The 19,991-nt window shown below is 46.3% G+C and overlaps 1 protein-coding gene across 1 annotated transcript; it reads left to right on the top strand.

Annotated features, from left to right (window-relative positions):
• Positions 1-111: 111 nt before the first annotated feature.
• acss1 (acyl-CoA synthetase short chain family member 1) lies at positions 112-18,976 on the top strand. Its single transcript, XM_085295970.1, has 14 exons — positions 112-473; positions 5,197-5,293; positions 7,210-7,409; positions 11,312-11,487; positions 11,564-11,716; positions 12,690-12,837; positions 13,864-14,001; positions 14,159-14,251; positions 15,409-15,521; positions 17,211-17,337; positions 17,416-17,543; positions 17,785-17,848; positions 18,116-18,237; positions 18,521-18,976. The coding sequence occupies exons 1-14, from the start codon at positions 170-172 to the stop codon at positions 18,704-18,706; spliced, it is 2,049 nt and encodes a 682-aa protein (XP_085152096.1). The 5' UTR covers positions 112-169; the 3' UTR covers positions 18,707-18,976.
• Positions 18,977-19,991: the final 1,015 nt, after the last annotated feature.

The raw sequence follows: 19,991 nt of genomic DNA, 5'->3' as shown, positions 1-19,991 counted from the left end.
AGACTTCAGGTATAATTATGTTCATAACGGATGCTGGAGCACCGAAACTCGGCACTACTGTTCCTCCATACCTGCTGCACCTGGACACACCTGAGGGGTGGGAGGGCCGAGGGGCCGGCTCTGAGGAGCGGAGGTGTTCCGGTCTCACAGCTGACCGCTCAGGATCGCCATGGCCGCGCGCAGCAGGGGGTCCGGGCTCTTCTGGGCCGCGCTGAGCCGCCGCAGGGCTCCGGGACCCAGCAGGTGTCTGTCCTACCAGCCTCACGCTCCTGCCCCCGGGACCTGGAGCACCGAGCTGTCCCGGCTCTCCCACGGGGACCTGTACCGCCTCTCCGTCACGGACCCGGATCGGTTCTGGGGGGCCGCCGCCGCCGACAGGCTCCGCTGGGTGGAACCGTTCCACCGGGTCCGGGATTGCGACCTGAGCAGCGGGAGGATCGGCTGGTTCCTGGGAGGAAAGCTCAACGTGTCCGGTGAGTTTCCCGTCGATCAATAACCTGATCGATCCCGATATTTAATCCGAGTTCCTCCGTCGTGCTCAGTCAAACTTCCCGCTGTCGGAGAGTCGGTCACGTTTCCTGCGCGTGCCAGTCAATAACACGCTGATAACTGTTATTAATCAGTGATCGATACTGAGCGCAGGAGCCCTGAACTCCTCTGTGCGGGGAGCCAGTGTCTGCACCAGACTTCATTCAAAATGTGCCTGATTTTACTCGCCTGTGTGTGCGGCTGTTTGTGCGCTTCAGTCAAAGTTTGTAATGAAGAAAAAGCCGAACGGAGCCAAACTTCAGTCAGATTTTCACCTTTTTTAACTTCCGCTGTTTCCACACTAATCTCCCATCAATCAGTAACAACGGTGCTGCTGCAGCTAGCAGCCCTTCTGTTTTTACTCCTTGGCTTATGACACAGTCTGACCCTGATTTTATTGTTTTAAATGTAATGCTCATCGTCATTTTCTATGCTATTTTATTATTGTTTTTGCTATTTGTGCTAATTTTATTATTTTAAATGACATTTTAATAATCATTTTATTTTCCATTTTAATACATATATTAATATTATTATTTTTTTTTTTTTCTTATTCTTTAACATGTTCAATGTATCACTTTTGGCATGTCAAGTGTTCAGCACTTTGTGTTCAGCTGGGGGCTGATCTGAAAGTGCTATATAAATAAATTGCTTGCTTGCTTTAATTACATTTACTGATGTGTTTAAATGTTTTATCTGATTAAGTATAAGTCAGTAGTTTTGTACCTTGATTTTCTCTGGACTGTGTTTGATGCTTTAGTGAAAAAATAAAGCCTGCAGGAAATGTAAAGGACTCTGTGGGTCTGCAGTTCTGATGAAGAGGCTAAATGAAGGTTTTGTTGTCACGCAGTTTGATCATTGAGGCCTGAGCTCAGTTTGAAACCTCACAGTCGGAGCTGCTGGTGTAATGATGGTGGGGGTGTGATGGGGGTGTTCTTTTGTTGCTGATCAGTCACAGTTTAAAGCTCTGGCCCGTCTGAGTGTTTGTACGGCGGCTCCTAATGAGGCCAGAAAAAACTCACCAGACGTCATTCAGAAATGTGTCCGTTTGTTCTGTGGCTCGGACCGAAACGCATTTAAAGGTTAATAATGGCTCTGCTTTCAGACCAAGCTTTATTCATGCAGACAGTCATGTGTTTTTGCACATGAATGAATCCTTTTAAACAAACGCATGTTAGCGATCATGTGGGCGTGTCTGTTTCTGTGTTAATGCATGTGAGTACATATAATGATCATAAAATGAAGGCAAAGTTCAGTCCTGTGCCGCAGGCTTCTCATCATGTATTCACCTTTTTATGAATACGCACATCTCCTCATGTGGTCGTTTGTTTCCGTTTTTTTACCACACCCATTACTTCCATGTCGCTGGGCGGAGCCACTGCTGCTGACTGAGCTGATAATGAGCTGTTGGCACAAGGAGGAGGCGTGGTCTGGAGGAATGTGCATGGCTGATAACACAGCGAGAGCTCTCAGTTCGGCCTCTGATTCTGCACACACTCACCTGGACTTCATCCAAACCGGATCATACCCTCAAGTGGTGCCGTTTTATATTCAACAGGTCAAAGGTCACCTTTACTGTCACCTGATTATGTTTCAGACCATAACTGCAGAAACTGGTGACCCCTGAAGCTCAGCTCAAGCCCACATGTCAGTAATACACCTGTCAATAAGACACCTGATGAATGCTGTTCATAGACTTCAGCACAATCATTCCTCAGCACCTGATTGTTAAACTGAGCCTGCTGGGCCTGAACACCTCTCTCTGCACCTGGATCCTGACGCAGAGGCCTCAGACAATCTGGATCAACAGCATCTCCAACACCACCACACTGAGCGACTGTGGTGGATCTCATCAGCAAGAACGAGTCAGCATACAGAGAGGAGGCGCAACAGCTGACGGACTGGTGTCGAGTCAACAACCTGTCTCTGAATGTGGACAAAACAAAAGAGATGATTGTTGACTTCAGGAAAGCACGGAGAGATCACTGTCCACTGAACATTGATGGATCCTCTGCGGAGGTCGTCAAGAGCACCAGATTTCTTGGTGTCCACCTGGTAGAGAACCTCTCCTGGTCCCTCAACACCAGCTCCATAACTAAGAAGCCCCAGCAGCGTCTCTACTTCCTGAGGAAGCTGAGGGAAGCCCATCTCCCTCCTGCCATTCTCACCACCTTCTGCAGAGCGACTATCGAGAGCGTCCTGAGCAGCTGCATCACTGTCTGAATGGTAACTGCACCGTATCGGATCACAATGCTCTACAACGGATAGTGAGCGCAGCTGAGAAGATCATTGGAGCCTCTCTTCCCTCCATCACAGACACCTATCACACCTGCTCCATCTGCAAAGCCACCAGCATCATGGAGGACGCCACACACCCCTCACCGAGGAACAGCTTCTTCCCCCAAATCGTCAGACTCCTGAACACTCCGTGACTGGACTGACACAGTTACATTCTGCTCAGTCTTTTGCACATTTCTATTGCACGCTTGTGTCTAATGTTGCACTGTTGTTGTGTTTTTGCACATTTGCACTTCATGCAGTCCCGTGCTGATTGTCTGCACCAGGGTGTTGGAGGAACTCTGTCTCAGTTCACTGTGTACTGAACCACTGCACACGGTCAAAATTACAATAAAGCCACTTCACCTGATCAGTAACACACCTGCAGGGGCAGGGGGAGGAGCTGGCTGTTTCTGATGTTCAGATGTTTCTGCTTCAGTGTTTGCAGCAGAGGTTATTGTTGCTGTCACTGCTGTGCTTGTTGATCTTTATTGATACGATTTGATAGAAATCAAGATTTAGTCAGTGGACTGTTTGTTTATTGGGTTAAATAAGAGTCAGCGATCAGACTGGAAGTTTCATATGTTATCTTACTGTGTGCATGTTAGTGTGTAAACACATGACAGTAAGTAACTGAGACAGTGCTGTGAGTAATTACAATACTAATGGTTTACTGAGTATCTGCCTCTCTGCAGGGTGTGACCTGACTGCGTTTCTCTCTTTATCCTCCTCTGTTGTTTTTCTCTCTCTCATGATAATCCAATAATAATCCAATAATAATCCAATAATATTCCAATAATGCCGGCTGGAGGATTTCTCTCCAATCTGATTGGATGCTTTTCTTTTCTGTTCCTGCTCTTTGTTACATAAATGACTTTGTAAAGCTGCTGCGTGACAGGATCTGCAGGTTTAAGCCCATTTTCAGATTAATGTTCAATCAGAACATAAATGAAGACGCTCTGCATCACACGATGTGTTTGCAGCACTTTGCATCAGATACAGAATTAATCATTAGAGGATCTGAGAGATGCTGACGCCACAAAACACGAGGGATAGAGGACACAGGTGCAGCTGCAGGATTTGAAGGTTTCACGATAAACTGAAACCTGATGAGATAAAACGAGTAAATATAGGAGTGTGATGATGTTTGGCACACTGGCTTGAATCCTGTCTTCTTAAAGATTATTAAACAATGAAGAGAAACATTTGTTTCCTCAGCTTCAAACGTTTGCTTAGTAGAATTAATCGTATTTTATTCAGTCAGTTTCTGTATGAAATCCACCTCCGTGGCTTAAAATCCAGAAGCAAAGTGAGCAAAGTGAAATATTGGCGGTGTGATTTTCACCACAAACACCATCTCTGAGACTCTGGGAGCACTCAGAGTCAGACCGGTCTGTAAATCTATCAGTGCGTAACCTTCAGACCTCCATCAGACGTTCCTGTAGCTGCTGACGGGACTAAGCAGCCGTGAGGAGGAATTCTGGATTCTGAATTCTGGAGCTGCATTGAGCCATCCAGGGCTGAAAAAGAAAGCCTTAAACCTGCAGTTTTTCTAGTGTCCAGCAGAGGCAGCGGTGAGTCAACATATTCACAGCCTGATACACAAACATTTCTGGTTTCTGTAGATAATTTACCCCCATAACACCTCTACAGGTGTAGCATGTAGGACTGACTATTAGGGGTGTGGCCTCTTTGACTAACAGGTGCCTCAGGTCGTAGAGCGTTAGAGAGTTCTGAGGTTGTGAACTTGCGTTCTGCTCTGGTTTTAGTTGAGTTTGATTTCCACATTCGTCACTGCTCTTTAGCTCCGCGTATTTCCAGGGTTTATTCCCTGTAGTTCGCAGCCTTCCCTTGTGGGGGTTTTGGGTCTCTGTGGTCAGTGCCGTCCTGTTTTGTGTTGGTTCTGGGTTTTCTTTGGGTCTCTTGTATAAATAGGCTCAGTCTCCCCGTGCCGTTGTCTCTGTTTGCCGTCCTCATTTGTGTCCAGCCTCGAGTTTTTGCAGCTGCCTTGTCTGTGACACGTTTGTATTTTTGGCTTTAAAAGGTTCACTTTGTGCTGTTTCTGCTCACGTTTGGAGTCACCAGTCTGCTAAATGATAACAAGGGACCTGGAAATGATCGGAGATACTGGGACAGTGCATGAAATGTTTAAAGCTTATTCTCCTGGTGCTGAACAAAAACTCAACACTTTTATTTTTGCTCCCATTTATCATGAGCTGAACTCAAAGATCTGAAACATTTTCTACAAAAACAAGGACCCATGACTCTCAGATGTTGTTCACAGATCTGTGTAAATCTGTGTGAGCACTGTGTGATCTGAATCTGATTTTTATGTTTGATAAAAAGTTTAGTTTGTTGAAGCTTCAGTTTGAGTCGCTGTCTGTCTGTCAGTGAACTGCCTGGATGTCCACGTGGAAAAACATCCGGACCGAGTGGCTCTGATCTGGGAACAAGATGAACCCGGCACTGAGGTGAAGGTCACCTACAGGTAAGAACACCTGTTATCATTTAATCAGCTGTACTGATAGAAATCAAGCCATGACCTCCCTCTATGCAGATGACACCGCTCTTTATCTTATCAGCACGCAGCAAAGCCACAGAGGTGTTGGAGCAACGTAAAGGTGGAGCAGGTGTTTCTGCTGTGCATCTTCACCTGGCTCCAGAAACCTCAGCTGTCAGCAGCTTCACTTTGCAGGGTTTCAGTTACAGCTGTGATGGTCTGATTGATATATTCAGCTTAGAGTCTCTCCGCCAACAGCATGGGAGCTAACCAAAGGAGATAACCAAATCCAAACACAGCAAAGTCCAACTGGAATAACATCATCTCGAAGTGAACAAAGATTACACAGCAAGAAACACCAGGCAGGATGTAAAACTAGAAGGATGCACAACAGAAGATTAACCTTCAAAGTAAAACAGGAAGTAACCACAATGACTCTAGAGCTGTGTCCCAAAACGTCCTGCGACTAGTGATGTGTTGGTCGCGAACGAAACGGCTCTGAGAGCCGACTCGTTCACTCTTTGAAGTGAATGATGCGAGCAGTGGGGGTTTTTTTTCTCTCACCCTCTCTCTCGCACTTTCTTTCCTGCCTCACTCCGGACGCAGGAGGTGGCTGGGGAAAGGGAGGTCTGGGCTTCTCTGCTTGGGCTGCTGCCCCCGCGACCCGGCCCCGGAGAAGCAGAAGAAAATGGATCGATGGATGGATAGAAGTTAGCAGGACGTTAGCTCGCTAGTTTCCACCTAAACATGATATAGCATGTTCTTTATGAAAAGTTAAAACGTACAGCTCTGCTGTCACTTTCAACATAAAGGAAGACAGAAAAGTAAACAGCAGTGACGTCTGTAGGGTTACTGAAGTTGGGCTAGCTGGTAGATAATGATGTGCTACGTGACCGCTAGCGACACAGCTATGTTAGCATAAACACAGTGAAGCTGGAGGATGAACGCTAACAATTTTCCACTTGATAAAAGTTAACGTGAAGGTTCCTGATGGTTAGGGACAAATGCAATCGCATGGCAGGATGCTGTAAACGGACCAAACTTCAGTCAGGAGAACAACTGAGATTATTCATCCACAATACGAGGTTAGTCATTCAAATACTGCTGCATGGGCTGGGCTGCAGTTACATCATAAGGGTTTAAAACTGAGCTTTAAAATGAACAGTGGTGATAAAAACAGAGGCCGACAGTGATCACTGACTGTTTTTAGTGGCTTGTTCAGATTAAACAGAACAAGATACAAAACATGAAAACATGTTAAAAACACAACAGCCTTAATAAACAGAGCAGTTTGGACCCAGGGTTCATACGTCATCACTTAAAGACCGGATATTTTTAGGGTGCTGCACTCGAATTTACAGGTTCAGCTTTCAGAACGGTCACGGTGGGAGTCATACTCCTTCGTTATGTCGTAGCCACACCTGAACCTGCACCACCCTAACCTACACCTGTCTGCAAATGTAATAGCCTGTGGTGACTGATTGGCCTTTGGTTAGGTGCCTCCAAGTTAGTTATCTCCCGTTTCCAGCCTCTCCTTCTGATATCCTTTCTGAAGACAGGAACTCCACTGCCAACTAGTGTTTTGGAGGTGACATTGACACAGCCACACCAAGCACAGGTATGCACGGAGTGGCGCCATTGAACATGACACAGGTTCAGCTCTCATCAGGTGATGGTTCTCACCAGCTGTTAATTGTTTCCTCCCATGTCCTGCTGTCTGATTAGTCCTGTTTCATGTAAGGGGAGGAGCTAAAGCAGCTGGTTTTAGACGGATGATGAACTCAGACAAAGAAGGATTATTTCAAACTACGAGTCATGCAAAGCCACTCTTCCCTTTGAGAATAAATACACAAAGCTGGAAATAATCAGCCACCTTCATCATCCTCACTCTGTCTGACCTGCAGGGAGCTGCTGGAGACAACTTGCCGCCTTGCCAACGCCCTGAAGAGTCACGGGATCAACAAAGGTGACCGAGTGGCCATTTATATGCCCGTGTCTCCGCTGGCGGTGGCAGCCATGTTGGCGTGTGCCCGTATCGGCGCGGTGCACACCGTGGTGTTTGCCGGATTCAGCTCTGATGCTCTAGCAGGAAGGATCCAAGATGGTGAGTACACCTCTTTCATCATCATCATCAGCCCTCTGATGTCAGCCTCTCAGAAAATTCATTCCTGCCAAAGAGACGAAACACACAGAAGTCATTGTTGTTATTGATATTTTCATTATGATGAATTCTTTGGGTCTCTAAGGAAAGATGAGCTTTGAGGAGGTGAGGTGAAAATGGATGTTAAAGTTGTTTCAGCAGGTGCAGATCACCAACAAACAGACATGTAAAGGTGCTTCATTCATTCATGTTAGGAACGCTGACACACTGAGGGAGTAATGATTTGATCCACAACATGAACCAAGAACGCACTGCACGATTCCTCTGAGCAAACTTATAGATTCAGCAGTCCTTACCTGTTCCACAGACCAGAGGAAACCTGATAGATGTCACCAAGGCTGGACTGGGACAAAAAATCGGCCCGGGCATTTTGACTAGAGACCGGCCCACCAGGATAAAGATTGAAAATGTGACGTCATTCAGGGGTAAAACCGCAAAGGATTCTGGGAACTTGTGGCAAGAGGTACTAGCGCACGCAGGCTTTCAATTGAACTCAGTTACACAGCGATAAAAAGAAACAAAAAATGGCAAGAAGCTGTTGTATTATTAACTGCAACAGCCGGTCGCATGACAGCCACGGGAAGCCGATCGTTTTTTTTTTAATCGGATTACGTCGTTGAAGAGAAATGTTTTAAGCCATGTTTCCGAAGTAAGAGCCGACGGATGGTCTGGATATACCAAATATAACGTCCCAGAACCCTCCAGCTCACAGGTTAGTCTGCTCCAAGCATTTCCACAGAGGTCAGTCTGCTGTTGTAGTTAATACGTAATTTTTCTTAACATAACTGGTGATATAGGTTACAAGCAAGTCTGGCGCTGAACAGAAATTGTCGTGCTATGCTCCTTTGTTTATTGTGCATAAATAGTGAATTGTCCTGACACAATATTGTGTTTCGCTTCTGTTATTATGGTACATTGACAAAAACATGTACTTTTATTCACAGGATAAAACAGTTGTTTTGTATCACTAATTGCCCAGTACGATTACAGCATACAGTATTATTGTCACTGCTACATTTCTGTGATGCTACCAGAAATTATTTCCACTGCTAATTAATTACCGTTGAGCTCAAAGGTCCTATTAATAAACGGTTAAGGAATGTGTATTTATGACGACGATTTGTGAGACCGGTAAACTTACCTTTGTTCGTACGATGGTCTTTCGTTCTACACGGTGCATTTCAAGGTCCTGCACCCATCCATCGGTAAACTGTACCTGGGCTTGTTGCAGTGACCTGAAGTTACTAAACTTCATGAGTGTATGCACTCACTCCAAGAACCGTATGATTATAAATCTGAGCGTGGTGAAAGTTGGGCAGCACGCTAACGTCTTTTGTCCACTCTTTCACTCCTTTGATTTTTTCCTCCTATCTTTTCTTTGTCTTTTCGTCGAGTCTGTCTTTGTACGGACCGGCATTGTTCTCCTTTTGTTTTGTACATTCCTTTTTTGTGCGGCAAAGAAAAAACAAGAAGGTATTGGAACCGGAGAATGAACGTTTTGCGGTGCTGCAAATGCTTGCATTTGATGCGGTACTTGGATTGTTTTGCCACGAGTTCCCGGCATGCAATGCGCGAAAATCACGTGATTGCTAAACAAGGGGGCGGGTGCATCCGGCCTCCTCGGCTGTAATTGGTCCAGCCCAGAGTTGCTCATGACCAATTGGCCAATCCAACACCTTTCATTATATATACCCTTCATAAAAAAATAAAAAAAAAAAATCCATCGGCCCATAAAAACAAAAAATCGCCAGCTATGGATGTCACTAACCTGCACGCATGTGGAGCACAGCTTGAAAGGCCGGATCGCGACCTTTCCTCAGCCACTCGAGGAAAATCTCAAACACCTCATTATTAGAAACGTCGGTGTAAGCACGCCTGCAGTGCATGAAGTCATCATGTGACCTCTGCTGTGGGCAGAGGTCATCATCTTCATCACCACAGAGATGGTTCCTGATGATGCGTCGTTTGCTCCACATTCAGTCACTGAACAAAGAAGAAACCAGAGAAGAAGTTCGCAGCAGGAACGTGGAACGCACCTGAAACAAAGCAGGTGATGAGTCGCGTCGGGCTGTGTGTGAGACCAACAGAGCTTCATGAACTAGAACATGTTCCCGTTCAGATCGCGTCTCTTCAGCCTCACGGTTCCTTTGTGGTCACATATTTGTTGATGATGCCAAATAGGTAAAAGTTCCCTGTCAGGAGGCGGGGTATGGCTAGGGTTAGAGACTGAACCCTGAGCTTCCCTCGATCCTTCCATCAGAGCGAGCGGTACGAGTGTCGGTCTCCTAGCGTCTATATTGTTGTCGACTCCTGCACCGCTCACCGGTGACCATGGGATGATCACGGGTAATAAACCGTATGAGACCCTAATTCAAAGCTCCCGAGGGCATCCTAGATCCGCTGCTGTATTTCACACATGGAGTCATGTTAAACCTTTACCCTGTGGGCTGCTGCTGAACCTCACCTGGCTGAACAGGTGACCTGTATGCTGCCAGACCATTTCCTGCATGTCAGTCCCCCACGCTCTCTGTGCGATCTAATCTCTCACAAAGACTGAACATTTAAAGCTCTGACTGTTCGATTCCCGCAGAATCACACAGAGTCATTTTTAGCTTGTGGTGCGTCTGGTCTGACAGCAGGCGGAGGGTTCAGGGACGTGGAGGTCAGCCTCACCGTCCAGGGATGTGTTTTGGAAACAAATCAGTGAAGCGTGGCGTTTCAGGAGTAGCAATAAAACCCAACGGTCGTTTGAACCGACAGCAGCAGGAAATGAGGAAACCAGCGATTCTTCTGTCCTCTGAATCTTTTTAGGGTTTCTCTGAGTTTCTGCAGTTATTTCTCAGTTTTTTTCTTGGTGCAGATTTAAGAAGCAAATCCTCGTCAGACTCATGCTGCTGGTAAATTTACCAAAACATATTTTTTCAGCCAATCCCTGCCTCCTTCCAGCGTCCTCTGTGGCTGATGGCTGAATAAGCGCAAACAGGGCAGTGCAACTTTCTGTTATTGCATATTTGATGCTCCTTTGCATTAAATCTGGGATTATCAGCAGATTGTGAGCTGAGAGCGGAAGTTTGTCTGGACTTCAACAGTTTCTTCACATGAACCAAAACCAGCAGCAGAACACACTCGCTTTAGTCAGAGCCAACCTGCCCTCCGACCTCTGGCACAGACGCAGCAACGTTTTATCACCAGACTCTTATATTTTTATGCAGTTCAAAGGTTGACTCTGGATCGTTTTCAGCCACAGTTTGACTTCCTGTTGACAGATTTTCACTGTCGGACACAAAAACACATTTAAATGTAAACATTCAGAGAATTATGATATTAGTAATCGTGACAATAATGAACATTTTAAAGCTGACAGGATCAAACTTTCTCTACAACCAACATCTGTGAAGCAGCTCAGGGCTCGGATTCAACTGCAAAACTTTCAAATGAGATGAAATTCCACAAAAACAAAATGAGGCAGCTCACAACGTCAGACACACAAACAGTGTCTGCGACACACACACTCACAGTCCATTCATAAAGCAGATTAACTGTAATACCCCTCAGAGGAACGTCTGTTAATGAATAACAACATTTGACGAGTGAAAAGTGAGTTTCTAAAGTCATACAAGAGAAGAAGAAGTGCTCAGTGTGTGCTCCTCAGGTAACAGATCAGGTGACGTCACATGTCAAACACCTGGGAGTGATCTCTGACTTTACTGATTCTCCTGAGTGTGACCGCGGGGAAACTTTTAAAAGAAGCAATAAAGTGAAATGAAAGAGGACCTGGGGTTGAGCCCTGAGGAACTCCACTTCATCATTAAATCATGACAAACTGTCCCTCTGCTGCTCTCCAGCTGGCTGTAAAGCTGTGATCACCTTTAATGAAGGTGTGAGAGGAGGCCGGGTCATCCAGCTCAAAGCCACCGTGGACGCCGCGGTAAAGACCTGTCCCTCCGTCCAGCACGTCTTCGTCTGTCAGAGGACTGAGACGCCGGTGGTGATGGGAGAGAGGGACGTCCAGCTGGAGGAGGTGAGATCGATACTTTATCGATACAATCTGAATATTGAATTGTTGATCAGCGTTTGAGCTCCGTGTCGTGTTGCAGGCGATGTCCTCTCAGCCGGCCGTCTGTGCCCCCGAGGCTCTCGACAGCGAGGACCTCCTCTTCCTGCTCTACACGTCGGGCAGCACGGGCAAACCGAAGGGCGTCGTCCACACACAGGCGGGATACCTGCTGTACGCATCCCTGACACTCCAGGTACTCGTCCTCTTCCTAAAATGTTCTGTATGGAGGTTCTGAGGAACGTCAGCAGGAGAACGATATTTCATATTTCCAGGGCAAAAATCTTTAGGGCAGAGTTCAGGTGCAGAGGTCAGTGCAGGTTCTCCTCTCTGGCGTCAGGTGCCAACTTTTGATTGGCTGCAGGCATGATTTCTATGTCAGCGATTTGAAACCTGTTCTAACGATGTTTGCAGAGTTGAGAATAACTGAGACGTTGTTCTCAGTGGGGGGGGCAGGGGGGGTTCTCCTCCCTCCCTCACCCTCCTCTGGCAGGACGTTTGATAAAGTTTCGTGTTTTTGAATGGGCTGTTTGTGTCCTTGAAGACAAAGCAGAGCAATTACATAACAGGCCTCACCGGCGAGGCGAGCCTGCCTCTGAAAAGCTTTAAATTAGCCTTTATTGAGACATCCGCTTCCTCTGCATGTGTCACATGATGACCTGATGCTGTTGTTCATGATTGAATATAAACATAACACCCCCCCCCCCCACACACACACACACACACCTCCATGTCTGCCAAATATTTATCAGTGCTAATTTCTAAAGCTGCTTAGCGGCTCAGAGTTTTTGGCTCGCTGGTTGTTTGGATGTGAAACAGAACAAAAGCTGATTTATGTGAAAAAGGAGCGACGAGCACTAATGTGTGTGTGTATCGGGGAGGGGGGGGTGTTTGTGGTTGAAACGCTTCAGATCAGCTGCTTCAGCCGCTCAGCTACAAACACTTTTCATTTAATGTGTCACACTCAGTTTATATGTGGAGCACCAAAAGTGCCAAATTTACTCATAAATGACAGAACAAATGTGTCTATTATCCTTTATTCTTTATTCTCCAAAAGTTGATTCTGTTCATCTGGACGTAGCGTTTTGTGGGAGAAACGTTTCGTCACTCATCCAGGTGACTTCTTCAGTCTCAGCTGACTGCAGGTTTCCCCGACCTTATTGTTACAGCACGTGTTTGATTACCGGGACGGCGACGTGTTCGGCTGCGTGGCAGACGTCGGCTGGATTACGGGACACAGCTACGTGGTGTATGGCCCGCTGTGCAACGGCGCCACCACCGTCCTGTTTGAGAGCACACCTGTTTATCCAAATCCAGGTAAGAGTAACACGTGAAGCTCATGAAGCTCCGCCCTCTCCTCACAGGTGACCTCAAGGAAGTACAACCAGGTGTTCTAGGCTTTAGTGACTCATTAAAGGTGTTTTATTACCTGCACAGGCAGCTTATCGCACCTCCATTGTTTTATTACCGTACTTCCTGTTTTCTCAAACATCTGTGACCTCAAAGAGGCGCCACAAGGTGAATGTGATTTTATAGTCATGTTGTGGTCTTGTTTGATAGGTGCAGAAGTAAGTGTAAGTGTTAGTAAGTACTCCAGACATTTAATCCCCAGCTGTGGTTTATATTCCTCTTAATTATTTTAAATACATTTTATTTAATTTATATAGCATAAAATCACAATACTCACCTGAAGGGTGTTGTAAGGTAAAGACCCTGAGGTGCTCCAGTATCCAGGTGCGATACATAATCTTTCAGGGTATTTCTGCAGTTTTAATTCCTGTTGGGGATGCCCATTGGAAATCAGCGAGGAGGCGTCCTGGTCAGATGATGAACGGGGAGAGCCTTGGAGTAGAACAACGACTCCTCTGTACTGGTCTCTTTGGTTGTCGGCTGCGGTGGTTCACACATCAGGGGTTCAGGCATCTCATCTGGCCTGGGAACACATCAGGATCTCTGAGGAGGAGCTTCTGGGGAGAAGGACATTTGGAATATGGATGGATGGATGGATGGCGTGCAGATGGATGATGGGCGGATGGATGGATGGATGATGGGTGGATGGGTGGATGGTTGGATGGATGGATGGATGATGGGTGGATGGATGGATGGTTGGATGGATGGATGGATGGATGGATGTTAATGGAGTGATGAATGTTAGACTACTGTGGATTTTTTACCCCTGGGTTTTGACTGCAGGTGTTTGGTGTCTCTGTTTCAAACAAAGTTTTAATACTCGGCATGTTTTCAGCTCAGTCATGTGACTGAAACGTCATGTGACTGAGCTGAAAGCATGTTGTGTATTCTGTATTTCATATTTCCACATGTTCGTTTCTGTGGTTCCTTCAGGCAGGTACTGGGAAACCGTCGAGCGTCTGAGGATCAGCCAGTTTTACGGCGCTCCGACAGCTTTGCGACTGCTTCTGAAGTACGGCGAGAGCTGGGTGAAGAAGTACGACCGCTCGTCTCTGAGGACGCTCGGATCAGGTTGGACGGTTTTATCAGATTTCAGCCAAAATATCAGATCTGAGTGTTCTGGGGAGAAATATCTACGCACTACATGTCAACAAAGTTAGTTTTATAACCTGAGTTTCATTATTAAACTTAGAAGTACTAACGTGTGTGTGTGTGTGTGCGTTTACAGTGGGAGAGCCCATTAACCACGAGGCCTGGCACTGGTTTCACAGTGTTGTGGGAGAGGGGCGGTGCCCTTTAGTGGACACCTGGTGGCAGACAGGTGAGACTCAGCCACACACTGTTATCAGCGAGTGCTCACCTGACTTTTGCATGATTTCTAATCGTCGATGAACGATAGCGCCAGGGTTTCCAGGCCTTTGGTTGGTTCATAAAAATGATCAGTAGCAAAAATAAAGCCTTCAGTCTTACCTAAGCTCAGCTGTGAGAAGCAGCAGAACGATGGGGCTCAGGTGTGTCTCTGCTGCTCGACGGCCCAGAGGCAGGGCTGGTCTGGCCAGGTCGCACACACAGGTGTGCCGAGTGGGCGTTCCCTGTCACAGCCGAGGCGTTCGCTGCACAAGGGTTTAGAGGGAAACGGCACGTTGTTTATTTACAGTTTGAATCGACGATTTGAAGGTGTGAGCAGCGTCTGCGGGTCCTGAAATTATGACAACAAACACTGGAAATATTCTTGATCGCATCGTTGCTCACACATTTAGAAAACATGCGCTAGCTTTATTATTAAGTTTCATTTCCAAGAACTCAGAAAGTCATTCGTAGAGCGTCTGAACTGATTCCTTCAGCTCGGTTTACGAGGACGAAATTCGCTGACTGTTTCACTGACGGCTCCACAACCGTTGATTTCACGGAAACGTTACCAAATTCAATTAAAAACAGCGTGCCTGGGTGTTTGCTGTGGAGTCGGCGGTCGGGTTTAATTCCTGGAAGTTTTCTGGTCTCTTTGTTTGTGGCGCTGATCCGACTCTAAGTCCGTCTGATTCTCTCTTTAGTGAAGCCTTTACCCTAATTTGAACGATTAGCAGCGGAACATCTGCAGCTCTGCAGAAAATGAATTAAGATCAAATCCTGCACACTTTATGCCCCGACCCCCCCTGCAGCCTCACAGAAACCCCCCCCCGGGATGAGACGGTGCAGGATCACCGACAGCAGGGCGCGTGTGACCTAATTCCTCGACAATCACGACACCGAGTGTCCGAGAGTGTGTTTTTAAATCGGACTTTAAACTCTCTGCCAGCTGCTTCTGACTCTTAAAAGGAGGAAAATCCCAATAAATTAAGAAATTAAAGGAAATTAAAGCTGCAGTCAGAGGCGACCTCTGAGGCCATCTGGTGGTGGCGGGGGGTAGAAAGCATGGAACGCATCAGCAGTGTCCTCTGTGATAACCTCACAGCGGCGTGATGTTTCTGTCCCCCCCAGAGACCGGCGGAGTCTGCATCGCCCCACGCCCGGCTGACGAAGGAGCGCCCATCGTTCCAGCGATGGCCATGAGGCCGTTTTTTGGTATCCAGCCCGTCCTGATGGGAGAGAAGGTGAGCTGCTGTCTCTGCTCTTTATATTGTACCTGTGTTGACTTAACACTGCCATGCATCCGGCAGGCAAAGAGGCCACGCCCCCAGTCATGCTAACGTTCAGCCTAATACAATTCAAACAGGCGATTATCATGAAACTCTCACTTATAATGAAACGATCAGACGAGCACGCGTGACGAGCTGAAGGGTCACGCGGCAGATAAATAAAACACAGACTTCAGTGTTCCAGCCTGGGAGGAGCTGTTAGGGTCATATGGGTCCAGGTGTGAGTCGGGGCTCAGTCACCTGGGAGGGGGTCTCGGGACCACCTCTGAGGTGACAACACTACAGGTTGCATACCTGGAGGTATCTGGCATGAGAGGGGAAGCGTCTTTAAGAACCCAAACAAAGAGGTTAAGGTGGGCTCATCGTGAGCCCCATGAACCTGTGACCTGTGACCCCGGTTGACCTTCAGAACTCGAAGCATCATACAAAGAACAGAATCGATTCAGATGAAGCGTGACGATAAAACTGTTTGCAATGAGCAGCAGGGGGCAGCTCCGCAGGTCTGATCATCTGTGAGCATCCTGTGAGTGACCTCTGACCTCAGCGAACGTTTTAATGATGAAACAGGAAGTCCATGTTGGAGCCAATGGTCCCGTCAGAGTCAGAGAGGAGCAGGAAGCATCGTTACGTACTGAATGAAGCAGCTGTTCAGAGACGGACCTGCTGATGAAGCTGTTTGCAGCCTCACATCAATCCTGCGTCTCATTAACCGCGCTCAGACCTTCAGATGGACGAGCCTTCCAGTGACACCCTCTCTTTAATCTCTCCATTAAGACGGCGCCGCAGCATCTGTTTGCTTTGATTAACAGACTTTCGGACTCCGATCGCCACGTCTCCAAATTAATTATCCACTCGTTAAAGAGGCGTAATCTGCGGATGTTGAGGGTTTTTCATCAGAGAGGACTCAATTAGATTAGACCTCCTTCAGCTCCTCATCCTCGAGGTCACTTTCACTCCAATCCTCTCAGAGTTTAGCCGCTGGTTGTCCGGGATTTAACCGGACCACTTACAGTGGCGGCGCTGTCAGGGTGGAGACGTGAGACGTTAGAGAGCAGAATGAACTGGAGGGGACCCGTTCCCTATTTTCTGAGTGTCTGAGTTGTTTACTGGAAATTGTTCAATAACATTAAAAAGTCTCCAGCAGCACAGACACGCTCCACGGGTCCAGTTCAGGGTGGAGCTAGCATCCACCTGTTAGTCAGAGAGGCCACGCCCCTAATAATGCAAACTTTAGTCCTTCATACAGTAAAAAACAGGTTCCTGTATCAGGCTGTAACCATGGGAGTCTGTGGGGATCACTCCTGCCTCTGCTGGAGGTTAGAGAAACTGCAGGTTTACGAGGTTGAGAAATGGAAATAATTCAAATAAAAATAACTTGAGTGGTCTTCGGTCTGTTAACCTTCTTTGAACGATGTCAAGAGCTTGTAGACTGACCAAACTGCTTGTTGTGATGTTTGTTGTTTTTAGTTTTTTTAAAGTGTGGCTCTTTTCAGTTTTGAGGGTGAGCCGAGATTTGACTTCCTTCTTCTTTGGCTGTGAGAAATAAAACTGCATAGACTGCAAAGAAGCACATGTTATCAGCTGCTTTTAAACTGGCCTCTGTCATCAGTTTGTGTGTCCTGCTGTTGTGTTGTTGTTGACCAGGGCGAGCAGCTGTCAGGTAACGACATCACCGGAGCGCTGTGCATCAGTCAGCCATGGCCGGGGATTGCTCGGAGCATCTACGGCGACCACCAGAGATTCGTCGACACGTATTTCAAACCGTATCCTGGTCAGTGCTACAGCGTAAACCCTGGCCGTCTGTAGTTTTGTAGAGTCACCGTCTGAGAGCCGCGTTTTTTTATTTCAGGGTTTTACTTCAGCGGCGATGGAGCCTACCGCTCAGAGGACGGTTTCTACCAGATAACGGGCCGCATGGATGATGTCATCAATGTGAGCGGTCACCGCCTCGGCACGGCTGAGATCGAGGACGCTCTGGTGAGACGCACACAGGCCTCAGAAACGTGCCGAGTATTACTCTCTTTAAACCTTTGAGCACATTTGAAGGATTTTGAAGGATCTGACCCCGAGGTCAAGGTCACAGGTCAAGTTTTCTGAAAATCACGTGGAAGCCATCAGTCGAGAACGAGGCGACGTAGGAGATTGATATGGATACCACAGGTGCATCTTCAATATTTGTGATTTCGAGCAGCTGACACGCATGTGCTCTTCCCTGCAGGACGAACATCCAGCTGTTCCAGAAACAGCTGTCATAGGAATCCCACATGACATCAAGGGAGAAGGTAAGGACACGAGGAAGGAGGGAAGGAAGGGGAGAGATGAAAAAGCCTGATTGGTTTTATTAATGATGATGACATCAAGCGCATGAGACTCTGCTGCCCCCTGCTGGGCCGTCACTGAGTCTGCAGGCAGAGTCAGAAACGTAGAGAAACAAGTCAGAGTGCTGAGGGGCAGTGCAACTGTCCAGTCAGAAGATTTAGGTCTGATTCCAGATGTTTGTCGAAGTTTACACTGAGTGTGTGTGTGTGTGTGTGTGTGTGTGCCCTCAGTGCCTTTTGCCTTCGTGGTTTTAAAGGAGGACCTCAGTGATGACGCTCCCGCCGTGCTGCAGCAGCTCAGAGACCTCGTCGCCACCAAGATCGCCAAATACGCCGTCCCCGAGCACTTCCTGGTCAGTGTGTGTCTGAACTCGCCTCCACACCCCTCAGCAGGAAACAGGAAGTACCAGAAACAACAACAAACAGGAAGATTTACATAAATATTTAGCTGTGATCTGGAATATTTACATTCATATATTCTGATTGTTTCCTGCTTCGGTCCGTTTTACAAAACCAAAACGTTTTTCTTCTTCTTCATTTGTAATTTGTCGGTTGATTATATTATTGATCACATTATTTGCTGGCGTTCAGCTATGTCGTCCAATCAGAGCTCAGTTTGCCACTCTTGTCTGTCAGGTGGTGACGCGGCTGCCAAAGACCCGCTCAGGTAAGATCATGAGGCGGATCCTGAGGAAGGTTGCCATGGAAACAACTGAGGATCTCGGCGACGTGTCGACTTTGGACGACCCGTCCGTTGTCAAGGAGATCATAGAGGCCCACGAAGCGTACAGAAAGCAGAGACAGGAGGAGAAGAAGAAGTAGAAGAATTAGGAGGGAGGTGGGCGGGGTGTCACGTACAGGTGAAGGCTCTGCTCCAATCAGGAGCAGTGCGGCAGTCAGTGCCGCTGCTGATTGGAGGAAGAAAGACGCCGAGACACTGAGGGCGGTTTTCTCTCGTTACCAATGGATCCAACTTTTAAATGATTTTATTTTATTTCTTCATGTCATCTTAAATTCAGCATATTTATAGTCTGAAATCTCAAACTGTGCAATTAAGCAATGATGATGTAAATACACAGAAATAAACAGTAAACGTTCACATCGGTCTGTGTGCTTTTATTTATTTAAGGTTGGAACAACATCAAATTAGTTTTAACCATAAAACAGTAAAGATCTTAAATCTGTTTTAGATTCTGTAAATTTGACTTTGTAAATAAAAAATATCTATACAGACAAAACATATGATCAAAAATAAGAATTCTCAGCTTTCTGGGTGTAAGGGGAAGACTTTTCTTGTTTTATTATTATTAGTTACAAGATTTTAGATATATATCTTTGCATTTCAAAATGAAATGTAATGCAACAAGATTGTAACAGCAGTAGGAAAGAGCAGTAACAAGAGTAGGACAGCTAAGCTAATTATGGCTAAACATTTGGAATTTAATGAAAGCAAAAATTGACCTTGCAAAGATGGATAGGTTTATTTAGAAAGTCAGCTATTTACATTTAGTGTTCGTCCCAAGTAGGAGATTTTGAATTGAGTCTAAATTGACCGCAAATTTACTTAACTTGTTAAAATCAACCAGGCTGTTACTGAAGCAGTCGAGGAATTACCTTTGAGGTCTCAGTCATAGGTAGTAATGCAAAATCTAACATTACACTAACCTTATATTTTTGTAAAAGGCAAAATGGACTTTTTTCCAGGGTGGGGGAGTGTTTCATGTCTGTAAGTTAAAATTGTTATTTTTGTTGTTTCCTGATTTCTAAGAATTGGGAGAACAATTACATGCTAACAAAATGATGCATTTTGGTTGCCCATGTTTGGTGTTGCTTTGGGCTTAGGGTAATCACTGACGATGACTTACACCTAAAAGAGCTCAAAATCAGAAAACGTTGCTCTAAAACATGTTGACATGGTAAATGAAAATGAACAATAATCCAAATTGATCATGCAAACTGAAAGACTACTTACTATGTTTCTCTTGTTACTTCATTAGCCTCAGTGTTCTCAGATCATTCTTTACATAAAAGCACCCAGTTGTCTTGCAAAGAATGTGTAGGATTAGTGCAATCACACACATTCGAAGATACTGGTAGTTATTGTTTC

This window comes from Mchenga conophoros, linkage group LG13, assembly GCF_057382185.1.
Source record: "Mchenga conophoros isolate Kocher_MC1m ecotype Shallow Benthic linkage group LG13, M_conophoros_male_GT1.1, whole genome shotgun sequence".
Classification (NCBI taxonomy): Eukaryota; Metazoa; Chordata; class Actinopteri; order Cichliformes; family Cichlidae; genus Mchenga; species Mchenga conophoros.
The sequence above is the reverse complement of the archived record's forward strand: the minus strand, read 5'-3'. Positions and strand labels throughout refer to the sequence as shown.

Bases quoted from the DNA above. Each gene is read 5' to 3' on its own strand.
- acss1 (XM_085295970.1), top strand. From the start codon at position 170: ATGGCCGCGCGCAGCAGGGGGTCCGGGCTCTTCTGGGCCGCGCTGAGC. The intron at 5,294-7,209 runs GTAAGAACACCT...TCTGACCTGCAG, and splicing joins GAGGTGAAGGTCACCTACAG to GGAGCTGCTGGAGACAACTT. The intron at 7,410-11,311 runs GTGAGTACACCT...GCTGCTCTCCAG, and splicing joins AGCAGGAAGGATCCAAGATG to CTGGCTGTAAAGCTGTGATC.